The sequence below is a fragment of the Triticum aestivum genome, chromosome 6D (assembly GCF_018294505.1).
Source record: "Triticum aestivum cultivar Chinese Spring chromosome 6D, IWGSC CS RefSeq v2.1, whole genome shotgun sequence".
NCBI lineage: Eukaryota > Viridiplantae > Streptophyta > Magnoliopsida > Poales > Poaceae > Triticum > Triticum aestivum.
This window is the reverse complement of record NC_057811.1, coordinates 2,380,041-2,392,368: the sequence shown is the minus strand read 5'-3', so window position 1 is coordinate 2,392,368 and position 12,328 is coordinate 2,380,041. Positions and strand designations below refer to the sequence as shown.

At 45.0% G+C, this 12,328-nt stretch overlaps 1 protein-coding gene across 1 annotated transcript; it reads right to left on the bottom strand.

Annotated features, from left to right (window-relative positions):
* Window positions 1–788: 788 nt before the first annotated feature.
* LOC123142909 (E3 ubiquitin-protein ligase UPL3) lies at window positions 789–10,754 on the bottom strand. The gene is made up of 18 exons (XM_044561615.1): window positions 9,744–10,754; window positions 9,221–9,331; window positions 8,920–9,036; window positions 8,647–8,814; window positions 8,386–8,547; window positions 7,465–7,704; window positions 7,246–7,367; window positions 5,746–7,147; window positions 4,692–4,784; window positions 2,732–4,303; window positions 2,351–2,581; window positions 2,150–2,254; window positions 1,965–2,045; window positions 1,820–1,888; window positions 1,610–1,738; window positions 1,407–1,526; window positions 1,123–1,315; window positions 789–1,022 (listed from the first exon to the last, which is right to left on the bottom strand). The coding sequence occupies exons 1-17, from the start codon at window positions 10,479–10,481 to the stop codon at window positions 1,250–1,252; spliced, it is 5,526 nt and encodes a 1,841-aa protein (XP_044417550.1). The 5' UTR covers window positions 10,482–10,754; the 3' UTR covers window positions 789–1,022; window positions 1,123–1,249.
* Window positions 10,755–12,328: the final 1,574 nt, after the last annotated feature.

Sequence of the window (12,328 nt, the reverse complement as noted above, 5' to 3'; positions counted from 1 at the left end):
AGTTTAAAAAAATTAGTGACAAGTATTGCTTAGTTTTTTAACCACTTGCACATTTTTCTGATGGGACGGCTTTCATGGAGGCCCGGGTACAAATAAAATATTGCTTCAAAATACTTTCGGAGATTGTAATTTTTTTTTGTTACAAAAAGTGCTTTGAGAGATAGCCTTTTTGAAAATCGATTTTGTTTGTTTTCCCATGCTACTACAAATGTTTTTCTACCAGTAAACTTTGCACGCGGGTGAAACACTCAGTAATGTTTGGCACTCTCAAGTAACTAGTTGCACATGATCTCAAGCAGCTGCATACATCGACAGTGTATTTATCAAATAAGAAGACCTTAACAGCTTGCTAAAGGCACTCTCAATTGCTTCCAAGAACATGCACGATCTTGACTACTCCACGGTTTTCCGCTCCGCCAACAGATCTGAAATCACATCGTCGAAGCTTAACCGGTGCACCCTCGCATCCCTCGTGAAAGACGCAAAAGAACTGCATGACATGGTGCCATCTACTTCTGTGAGCGGCGGATTCGCAATTCAGTTTGGATCCTTCTATTTTTCTTATGTTTACCACATCAAAAGGCAGTAGATGAACCATCGTTAAAAAAAAAACAGAGAAAATAAGATCCTATCGGTTCATCATAAACACAAACATTGTGGAAGATGAGTGGTTTAACATGCTGGCCCTGTTTGAAATGTTGATTTGTGTTAAAATGCCAGGGACCACTTTACCTTTCAAGTTTGGGCGATAGGGCTTAGACCGTAACTCGAGAGAACCAGCCAAAGAATAATCTCAAATACACTAGAGCGCGTGAATTTATTATCGAGTTACACATGTACACAATGTCAAAGCAAACACAGCAACATTCTCAAATCGATACATAGGACAGGGTATCGCCAACGAACGAACAAATCCTTACGACAAATATGTATACTCCTTTTTATTTACATGTACTGGAGGGAAAGGTGCTCCTGATACTTGTCGGTGGTGCTCGTGAGGCTCGCCGCTTCAGCAAGTTCAACTGAAAAACCGCAACACAGACAGCACATGAGGATGAGCGGAAGCAAAAGATTCCACGACGAAGCCAAACATAGGCAGGCTGGTAACAGCTGGAACCTGACCTTTCAAGCTTTCTGCAGAGCGGCTGGTAACCTCAACCTATGTTATTACAGGCAACGAAGAAGAAAACTAATTCGGGATAAAATTGACGGGCATCGAATGGTGAGCCCTGTATCGTTAGTTATCAGCTCAGGATAGATCAAAAGATCCACGGCCTTCTAGGATGGCGTAGAGCAGCTTCTTGCGCATGACTTCCTGCAAGAACACGCCCAAACAAGCGAGTTAGTGGGGATACAACAGACCTTTAAACTTACCTCCAAACACCAGAGAATAAAGCCATACTTACTTTTGTGGAATATGGGGGTAGTTTGAGATAATTGGCACATGTCATGACGCTGGGCAAATCGTCATCCGCGGCATCCGTTACCCCGCTTGTATTCAAAGTACTCACCCCACTCGAGGGGTGCTGACAATCAAAAGAGATAACAAGTTAAGAAAGAAACATGGCATAAACAAGACGTGTATGCAGCAGATGTCGACATAAAGCACCTTTCGAACTATGGTAAGCTTGGGACTAAGAGCAGCCAAACCACCAGTTGGAAGCCGAGAAGCACCGGTTACAAACTGGCAGAATGCATGCTGCTGATCAGGGGTAAATTCCGACATGATCTCGAGTAGCTGCAGACAAGCAGAGGATCAAGAAATCATTAAATATACACAGTGCCAGATTAAGATATAGGAAAATACGGGCGCACTTACATTTATAATGGCAGGACTTTTAGCAGTAAACCCATGATCAAATTTTATGTTATCTACCAGTGATTCAGCCTGCAGCAATCAAGTCCGGTTCAGTAGAAATGTAACGGAACACAACTGAAATCAAGAGAGGGAGGTGAAGCATTACCTCCCATATTTCTTGACGACCACATATTAGATAGTCAAGCTCTTGAGGTGAAAATATTTGGAGGGATGAGATATCAAAGACCTAAAACAGAGAAAAGTAGGCAGGCATTTAGGAAAAATAAATAAGTCTTGAGACATCTACAAAATGATTAAAAGGAGTTGACAAACGACAGAAAGAGGTCGCACCTGGCTAAAACCTGATCTGAAAGCTTCAACCTGCTTCATAATCCCTGACTTCACTGTCGCATCGACTACCAAAGAAACATACTCCTCTAGGTTGTGGATATTAACCTAAGGGAAAGAATAAACTCTATTTATTACTCCCCGCGTAAAAAAAGAGAGCAAATGCAAACACAAAATCCCTAAGATAAACACGAAATCACTTACAATTGTGTTTTGCTCGCCTTCTTTGAGAATATAATCAGGAAAACCTGGAAGAGTAAAATCTAAACACAAGTCCTCGATAGGAGCTCCCCGGAAACGCAAGTCTGCAACTTCTAGCTGATCCTTGCCACAGGTGGACTCAAGGAACCTCTTACGCTCAACAAGAACTTGCAGTTCTTGCAGCGTCTTTCCAAGCTCAGCATCAAACGAGATAATGTCGAATAAATCAAGCTCCTAGCAAATAGAAAGCATTTTACATTAGTAATAAATGCTGAAAATGGAAGGAAATACAGTGATATAAGAAACTCAAGTAGAACAAGCATAACAAGATGGAAAAAAAAAAGAATGTTGTTTCCCTGAATAAGAGGGTCTGTATGTACTTACTTGTCCGAGTATGAGCTTATAAAATGCTGTTGACAAAGGCAAATCTAAGAGCCTTCCATCCTGCAAGACTTTCGCCACGACTCGACCGACCAAGCGGAAATATTCTACGACTTTGAAGAATCTGCTACCCTCTGAGGTATCAACATTAGATGGCCAAGGGCGAGGAAATAATCCAAGAGGAGCTTGTATCAGATTCCGGGCATCTTCGGATGAGTTGAGTTCTTGAGGAGCTGGCAAATCATCGTCAGAATCCACATGGATCACACCATTCTTATCGATTTCCATTTCTGAATAATCGTAAGGCGAACTAGATCTCCATAATCCCAACCGAGCACTCTGCAGTTCATGGCCCAGGAGAGTATAGAACTCCAACGTAGGACCCAGCCCTGTCCCAACCTCACCAAAGTATTCCACCTCAAGAACAGCTCTCTGACTAGAGAACATCTCCATAACTTTAGCGGCAGAATCCAGAATACGGTTACGGGAAACACGGACTTTCTGGCGCTGTAGCCTGCCAAACCGGACCTCTCTTTCGCTCCCGGTGTTGTTGGGGTTATCGCCCTGCTGCTGCTGAAGTCGGTTCAGCGCTCGGGACAACCCGAAAGCTGTGGAGTGGAAGTACTGCCTCCTTGTTTCGAAGGGGAACAGAAAGGGGCAGGCTTTAGTGATCTGATTACACCAAGAAGGTAAACTGCCACTGCAGAGTGCAAGAACATCCTGCATCTGCCGAGTAAGCTTCGGTGTCAACTTGCTGTTGACGAACTCTTCTGAAGGCATCTTGGTTCCAGTTTCATATAGCTCATCCAGCGTAGCGATTTTCCCCTCGGCGAAATCAACAGATGCTGCCTGTGCTCTTAAACGAGGGGATAGCTGATTCAGCCCCTCTAATACACGTAACAAGGCTAAAATGCTGTAGGTTGAGTTTGTTTTCTCCAAATCACATGGCAGTTCCCCTTGTAAGATGCTATCAAGAAGAGAAACCTTGTGTGCTTCAGAAACAGATCTGCAAGATTCAGATTTTTGATGCAACGAGGCAGAACTACCTTGGGATCCCTTCTCAGCTTGGCTATCAGCCTTCTGGTAAGTTATCGTGAACACGTCACCCCAGAATCGGTTTCCATCGTTTGGTAAGTCAGACCCGTTGAACCTTTCTTCATCATCCTCATCGAGCATCAGTTGACGTTGGATTGCTTGATATACGGTCAAATTTTTGCTAAGCTGCTTCCCACCAGCCATGAATATCAGTTTGTTGTGCTCACTCATGCTACCCCCAAGTGACAGGCCACGCCGATCACGACCACCTCTAACACCGCGACCACCACCAGAAGTCAGCCCAGCCATTGTCGCAGCAACAAATGACATTGCACCTTGCGATCCAAAGGCACCCGCACTTCGAAATTCAGCAGCATTTACTCCCCTGCCCATAATGTTTCTAGCACTGGAACCAGAACCAGATGATGGCTGCGCCTGGCTATCACTTGCTGAACCAACATTGGAGTCATCAGCGTCACCCAATTTCACATCATGCACCCCATCTTGAACACAAATAGGAAGAGATCCCTCTTGGAGAACCTGAGAATCTCAACATCGTTATTTATTTAGAAGCAGAAAAAAGTAAAAGATCTTCAGGGTGTTCAAGTAAGACCTTTATTTCCTGAGTGTGGGCTAATCTTAAAGCATGTCTGTTAAGTTTAGTATCTTACAGCGTATAATCTCAATAAACTAATTTACTATATGAGCCACCCCCAATGCCTTTGTATTCTCTGTGGATGGATCACTTAGGTCAAACAGGCAAAATATAGATGCTTGTCTACCCCCAACTTACACCTAAGCATGAGTGTAAAATAGGCCAGACTGGCCGGCTGTCTAAACTATCTCATGAACACATTAATACTCCAAATACAAATACATATGAGATTTACGAGAGAAATGAAGCGGATTGAATCATAATAACTATCACCTCATGGTCATCATCTTCATCCTCTGAAATGTCATCATCATCAATCATCAAAGCATCATCAAGCTCAATATGAGATGTGTCAAGCTCCTCATCCTGCACATAAGTACATAACAGATAAAGAGGTATTACCTGGTAAAGTTCCAGTTCGAGTAAAAATCCAAACATTATCCTCAGATTTTAAATTGTGAGCTTGGTTGACAATGGCTTAATCACCCTTGCATATTATGGCAAACTATACAGCACAAGATGGTCCTCAGTGCATGGCACCATTACTCACAGAGAAACTCACCAGGAAAGCGCCAATAAACAACCATGGGTTATATATAAAAGGGTGGGGAGCTTTATCTATTTCTTTGGCAAGAAGCTACGAATAACAAAAATGGACATGAAGCGATGCCCAAAGAAGATGCATGTTTAAATATCTGGTGCTGGCCTAGGGTATGTGCCAATTGCACTGGTACTTGTACAAAATGTCTCAAAACATGAAGCCCTCTTTTTCAAACATGATGTACATCATTGGTAAAATCTACTCCCTCCATCCGAAAAAGCTTGTCCCTCGAATGGATGTATCTATCACCAAGTTAGTGCTAGATACATTCATTTGAGTGACAAGCTTTTTCGGACGGAGGGAGTATACAGCTTGTGTCACATATAACAACAATAACTAAATTCAAACCCGCGTGATATCCATGCACAGCTTATTGCTACAAATTCCTTATGATATCACTAGCTTTCACAGTTCGTGCAAAAACAGAAATACAAGATTTGAGTATGTTTCTCTATTCCCAGAAGTTTTTCTGGAAGATATAGTTCAATGAATTATCTAGCACTTTCTAAAGCTTACGGTGCCGATGCAGCCACATGACAAGAAACAGAAGGAAGTTACCCGTTTTTTTATAATTTATTATTATTAACCCGATCTTTCTCATATTTAGTATCACAGCTTAGATGGAACATGCACTAGAATCTTATATAGGAAGCTATACTGAAATAACAACCACATCCTTTTTTGGAGTTCTCTTATTCGTGTAGAGTGCGAAAAAAAATAGCATACCTCAGAACTACTGTCACCATGTGTTTGCTTCATGTCCAAATCTTTCTCTGAGGCAGATTTTCTGCGGGTAGCATTCCTTGTGTTCGGTCCTTTTGGTTCAGCTGAGCTCGGTTTTACAACAGCTTTGCCTTTTGCCTTTGCACTACTAGTGCCTTCCTCTAGAGGCTCCTTATTAGATGTACCGCCACTTGCAGCAGATGACTTTGATCTTGTCGTTGGACGCCGGGCTGATGCAGGTGTTGATGATGCACCAGCAGTGGCAATGGGTGTACCAGATTCAGAATTATTTGCAGAAGCGGCTAGAGGTTTGGAAGCAGCCTCACCGCGCTGAACTCTGGGCCAAAGAAAATCTTCGACAGCTGCTAGACTCGCAAAGGGATCAATAAGCACAATATTTGATGAATAATCCCGAAGTGATTTTTCGCCTTGAGCTCGACACAGGCGCAACTTGAAGGGTTGAGCTAGAGCACCAAGACCTGAGGTAAGACGGGAGCCTCCAGTACCAATTCTGTTAGACTGGCTGAGCACAACAGGGAAACGCTCCAATGAACATAATGCACTTTGCAGTTTTTGGACCAAAAGAGTCATTGGAGTTTCATCCCTTTCACGGTCAGCAGAAAGGGCAACAGATATGAAGGACTTGTATCGCCTAAGCGCCTGCTGGCGAAGCTTTGGCAGGTTTGCTTCGGATACCTTTTCCTTCCCAAATGTCCCACATGACAAATAGTCAAGGAATGATGTGATAACTCCGCTCCTGATGAACTCAAATGTGGAAACACCATTGGCTTTGCTTAGCTCAGCAAGCATTTCATTTACTATCAGGTCTAACTGTTCCTCCACATCATGTGAGATGTCAAAATGGCTAGGGCTCAAGGCTTTTGATTTCCCTTTGGCTTTTGTTACGACATTTTCAGTTGCAGTATTCAACTTTGCACACAGTGCTCTCAGTTTAAGAAGGTCATCAGTGACTCCAGCATCGCTCGAACCATGGTCTGAAGGGAAGTATTTATCTTTGAACGACTTCGCACGATCGCTAACTTCAAAACGGAGACTGGTGACTGGAACTTCTGTGGAGCATGGCGATGCGCTGGCAATGCCAGAATTGGAAGCGTTTGACACATCTAACAAACTGTTCTCTGTAGGTGCAGCACCCCCACGACGACGCTGTCGTCTAGGGCGTGAGGACATAACAGAATCACCATCCTTATCCTGTGGTGGTACCTGAGGAGGCACCATATTTGAGGATTCCGGACATATAAGTGCTTCCACAGCATGAACAACACCTTCCCTCACAAATAACTTGGAGAATGTCTCGGGAAGTTTTTCCATCATAATTTCTGCTATCTGAAGAGCAGGAATCAGCACTTGCGGATCTTTCCAAGCAAGAATGCCTGCTAGGAAGCTGCAAGGCACATTTGTATAACTCAGAAAGGATCAGCTAAGAAGAATTGTATATTGAAGAAATGAATCACACATCATAGTAGAAACTTGTATTAGTACCTGGATATGTTTGTCGTGCTAAGGAGAGTCTGGATCATTTCAGCAGAGCTATAGCACATTAATTTCCCGATGATAGATAAGCACTTATGGCGTATTGGTGCATTTACACTTGAACCGTACACCTGTCCGGTAGGAGAGGTTATTAAGCATGAGAACGAAAAATAAGTCCAAAAGTTCGTAAACAAAATTCATCAATAAGAAATAAAAAGGAGAACAGACCTGTGTCATTACGGGCAATAAGTCCATACCGAACTGCTGTAGAAGTTCGGGGTGCTCTTGTAATAGACTCTCATGGCCTGACCTCTCATTTTCTGTTGAAGCAGCCCCATCTTGTTTGGTGGGAGCAGGTCTCCTTGTAGAAGAGCCTTTAATAAATACACGGCAGTTTGTTGGTAAAGAAATTATCCCCACAGGCAAATGTGGGAGCAAATCATCAGCAAGGCTCACGATCTCAAACATCTGCAGGGTTAAAAGTAAATATATGAACACAATTCGTGCAAGAAAAGCATGCAAGTATATATCACCCTCTCACTCCGGATCAAACACATGTGATTTTATTGTTTTAATCAATGTTTGAGAAGCTACGCAAGAGAAGTAGCTCCAGACAACATTACACATCTATACCCAACAAGTGTCAGATTCTTTTGAAACTCTACAAAATATGTTTATTGGAATACATGATTTACTTGTGCATTTCTGTTCCCTATTCGTGCCTCCATAGAACATCTCGAAGGTTTTGATGCAAGATGCCTAAATCAAGGATGATAACTAAATTGGTTGGCCATCCATGCTCCTAAGTCATGGCATTTTTACTTGGCTCTATAGTTCTCTTTTGGATGATAATCTGCACGTTCATCGTCAAGACAACTGTGGACTAGTTGGCTATATAACTCTCTTCAGTACTGAAGAAAAGTACGCATGTATCCGGCATGTATAATTAAACAAATGTTACGGAACCTTTCCATTTTCAGCAAGTTTTGTAAGGCGTGGAGAGGGTGTGAAAGAGGCAATGCTAGCACATCATCTGCTAGTCAAATTTCAATAGATAATACATACAAATCGGGTCTCATCAAAGATGGTAAAACCTAGTCCTAAAGCTAACACCCACAGAATAGTAAAGACAGTGATAGATGTAACTACCTGATCAGCAGGCCTTGACAAAGCTGGGGCGACTGACGTTCCAGCAACTAAACCGGACCCTGAAAGAATTTCTTTAATGGTGCCACTAATGCCAAGAAGAAGAAGTGTTTTGGCTGCCAACAGCGATCCACTCGCACATGTTGAGAGAAGACGGATTAAGCCCTGAAAGGATGCCCAATCCATGCTTAGCAAGACAACAGGGGGAAAAAGGCCCAAGTAAACAATACAGATGGATAGCAAAACAAATATATCTGTGTATACCGTATATGTCGAAGTACTCAGCGATGTCTGGCCTGGGGAGTTACTGATGGATACCAAGTTAGCGGCTTGCGCAACCAACCCATGATTGCACAGCTCATCCAACTTCTCTGGATGGTGAGCAAAGGCCTCTGCAATGCGTGTCAAGCAAACCGAAGCATGCTCTAGCACCTGTACTCAATGTGCAAAAACAAAAGGTTGAAACAAATGTGTGTATGCCCTGGCAGGATTCGAAGTTTGTAATAAGAAATCACGGGTCAGAGGCAAGGCACATACCTTAGAGTCATGGTGGTGTAGGAGATTAGTGAGCAACGGTACCGCTTCCATGACGAACTCGGATGCATCAGAGGGTAGCTTCCTGCAAATATTGGCAGCAGTAGACAATGCAACTCTCTAGAAAAATGCATGTCCACCAAGGAAACATATATGGTAAGCAGAAGCAAACAGTGCACACAGGAGAGAAACGGGGGAAACAAAACTGAAGTAAAATGGAACCAAGGCTTGTATGCTCTGTGAATACGACAAAATGAAGTACATTCTGATGAAGAAACCGTGGAGTTGTAATTCGAATAAATACCTGAACACCAGTGGAGAAGAAGTCCAGATACGACAGGACGGCCATTAGCGCGCCAGCTCTCAAACAGGCGGTCGGATGCTCCAGCGAAATCTTCCTCAGAGCTTGCAGAGACTAGGAGCATCATACAAACATATACCGTTATTTGTCAGTATCTTGGCAAGTGAATGCATGAGTGGAGCAAGAAGACATGTTTGTCTCCCATGCGAATCTACCAAGACTGTAATAAAATAAGTAGAAGTAGACACATCCATGATTCATGACAACATAATATCCAAATATGGCGCGCACACATTCAAAGTTCTAAGCAACAGCATATTCATTTCGCAGGCACAAAGAAAAGAAAACCAGTTACAGCTTGAGCTACCATGTATTGTAGATCGATCAATTAATTTCTACTCCCTCCATTCGGAATTACTTGTCTCGGAAATGGATGTATCTAGAACTAAAATACGTCCAGATACATCCATTTTTGCGACAACTAATCCCGAACGGAGGGAGTAGGTCGGTTAATTTGGCAATTCACCTGCTCAGCGAGGTCCATGTACTCGATGGTGAGGAGCCGGGCGCAGAAGCACGGTATAGCGCCATAGTGCACGACGGAGGAGCAGGCGGACGGCAGCACGTCGACGAGGTTGGCGAGGGCGCGCGCGGCGAGCAGCATGACTTCGGGGCTGGCGCCGGGGCCGTCCTCCTCGCGGAGCAGGCCGACGAGGAGCGGCACGAAGGCGTCGACGGGGAAGGCGGCGAGCGAGTCCTCGGTGCCGATGGAGAGCATCTCACAGAGCTGCATGAGTGAGCCGAGCTGGCGGGACTCGTCGCCCTCGGCCTGCAGCCCGGCCAGGATCCGCTTGAGCTGCGCCGAGGTGGTGGAGGAGGCCGCGGCCGCTGCGGCGGAGCCCGGGAGCAGGTCGTCGAGCCCGGCGCCCAGCCTGCGGAGGAGGCCCTGGAGCGCGGTGCTGGCGGAGGTGAAGGAGGGCGGGAAGGGCGCGGCCGCCGAGTCGTCGTCATCCTCGTCGTCGTCTTCCTCGTGGTGGTGGTGGTGGGGCGCGGGGTTGGAGGTGGACGAGGGGTCCGGGTCCTTGCCCTTCTCCGCTGCGGCGGCCGCGGCCGCCGCCGCGGCGCGCGCCCGGCGGCGGGAGGACGGGGACGGGTCCATCGCGGGCGGTCCGGGGCGGCCGGCGGGGGCGGTGCGGGCGCGCTTGGAGGAGGAGGCCGGGGAGGAGGTGCTGGCGGCGGCGCGCTTGCGGCTGCGCGTTTCCATGCACGCGGCGGGCGGTCCGGCGGGGCGGCTCGCTGCCGTGCCTAGGCGGCCGGCGGCAGCGGGCGCATCGGGCGGATCTGCGCCTGGCCAATCCCCGCGGGCCGGATCGCCGGCGGCCGGAATCGATCCGGCGGTGGCGCGGGGGAGGAGGGGGAGGGGGATGGATCCCTAATGGAGGGGGGAGGTCGCGCTAATGGCGTGGGATTTGGGGATTTTCTCGAGGGTTGAAGGAGAAAGACGGGATTTTTGGCACTGACTTCTCTTCTCTTCACTCCCACTCCCGGACCGCTTCTCCCCTCCCTTTTTACTCCCTTCTCCTCTCTTCCTCCACCAATAAAAAAATTATATATTTTTCCTCCTCTTTTTGTGCCGAATGACAATGTTTAATTACTATGTTTTGTAACAAACAAATATTTCCTTCTTTTTTCGCTATCTTTTTCCGTATCTTACTTGTATCTTTGTTCCAGACAAGACCGAGCAGCCACTGAAGGGCTCAAACCGCCGCCCATGCGCGTGCGCCGTGCGGCCGCCCAACGAGGGATCTCCCCTGCGATCGTCACACACAATGACAAACAGGGGACTACAAGATCACGTGCATTTGCAAGGGGCGGGGCTCTTTAGACCAATTCGAAAGAAAAATCATGACATGTGTAGGTTAGAATGCAGCAAGGTCTGCTGAATTAAGAGAGAGAAAATGATGTCTTTGAACACGGTTCGTACAAATAGACATAGATATGATGATCTAATAAATGACATGTGCATGCTCGTTGGCAGTGGCACAATCGGGCAGACCAAGGCAAGCCCTAGGCCGAATACCAGCTAGTGTAGTAAACAACATAAGGGCTTCTTTGATTCGTAGGATTTCTAAAACGCGGGAATAGGAAAAACATGGATTAGAGCGGAATATCGTCTTAAATCCTACAGGATGGTACGAGTGTTTGATTGTGCATAGAAAAAACGCATGATTCTTTCAAAAAGGTTTGAATGGATGGGATATTTCCTATGAAATCTAGTGCAAATGAATCCTATGGAAAAAAATCCTATGGTTTACAATCCTATGAATCAAACAACCAAGATAAAATAAGGATTAGAATTTTCCAAAATTCCTTTGAGAATCCTTTGAATCAAAGAAGCCCTAAAATTTGCTATACTGCACAAAGGAACCCAGCCCACGATTCAGGCTGGGCAATTCTGGCCTGTCTTCGCCGTTGCACGCGCTCGGCTTGCTTCGATGTCCTGCTATGGCAATGCACCATAAGATGCATATAGGAGAAAGATTAACAATAATATTTTTCTTCTTTTTTCGCCCGTCATATGTCTTGTTTTTTTGCCTCTGCCTAGTGCCCATCTCGGTTAGGTGCGCCATTTTGACCAAGCCTGGTTCCTATCTCGGCTAGGTGCGCCATTCTGACCAAGCATATTATTATTATTATTATTATTATTATTATTATTATTATTATTATTATTATTTCACAAACTAAAAATAAGGGTGAATAGAGGACGGGCAAAACAAATTATCAAAATGTCTGCATACCAAAACGAATTTTGTGCATTCTAGTTTCGTACGGGGGGAAATTGTGTGCATTATACATACTACCTCCGTCCTGGTTTATTAGTCTCCTGTGTAATTTGTGCTAAATTTTGACCAAAGATTTAACTGGTAAAATGTTAGTGCATGTCAACAAAAAATATATCATTGGGTTCATATTTAAACATAGTGTTCAATGATATAATTTTTTGTGACATAAATGAATATTTGTTAGTTAAATTTATGGTCGAATTTTGGCTCAGAGTACGATGGGGACCAATAAACCAAGACAGAGGCAGTAGTTCTCTACGAAAAGGAA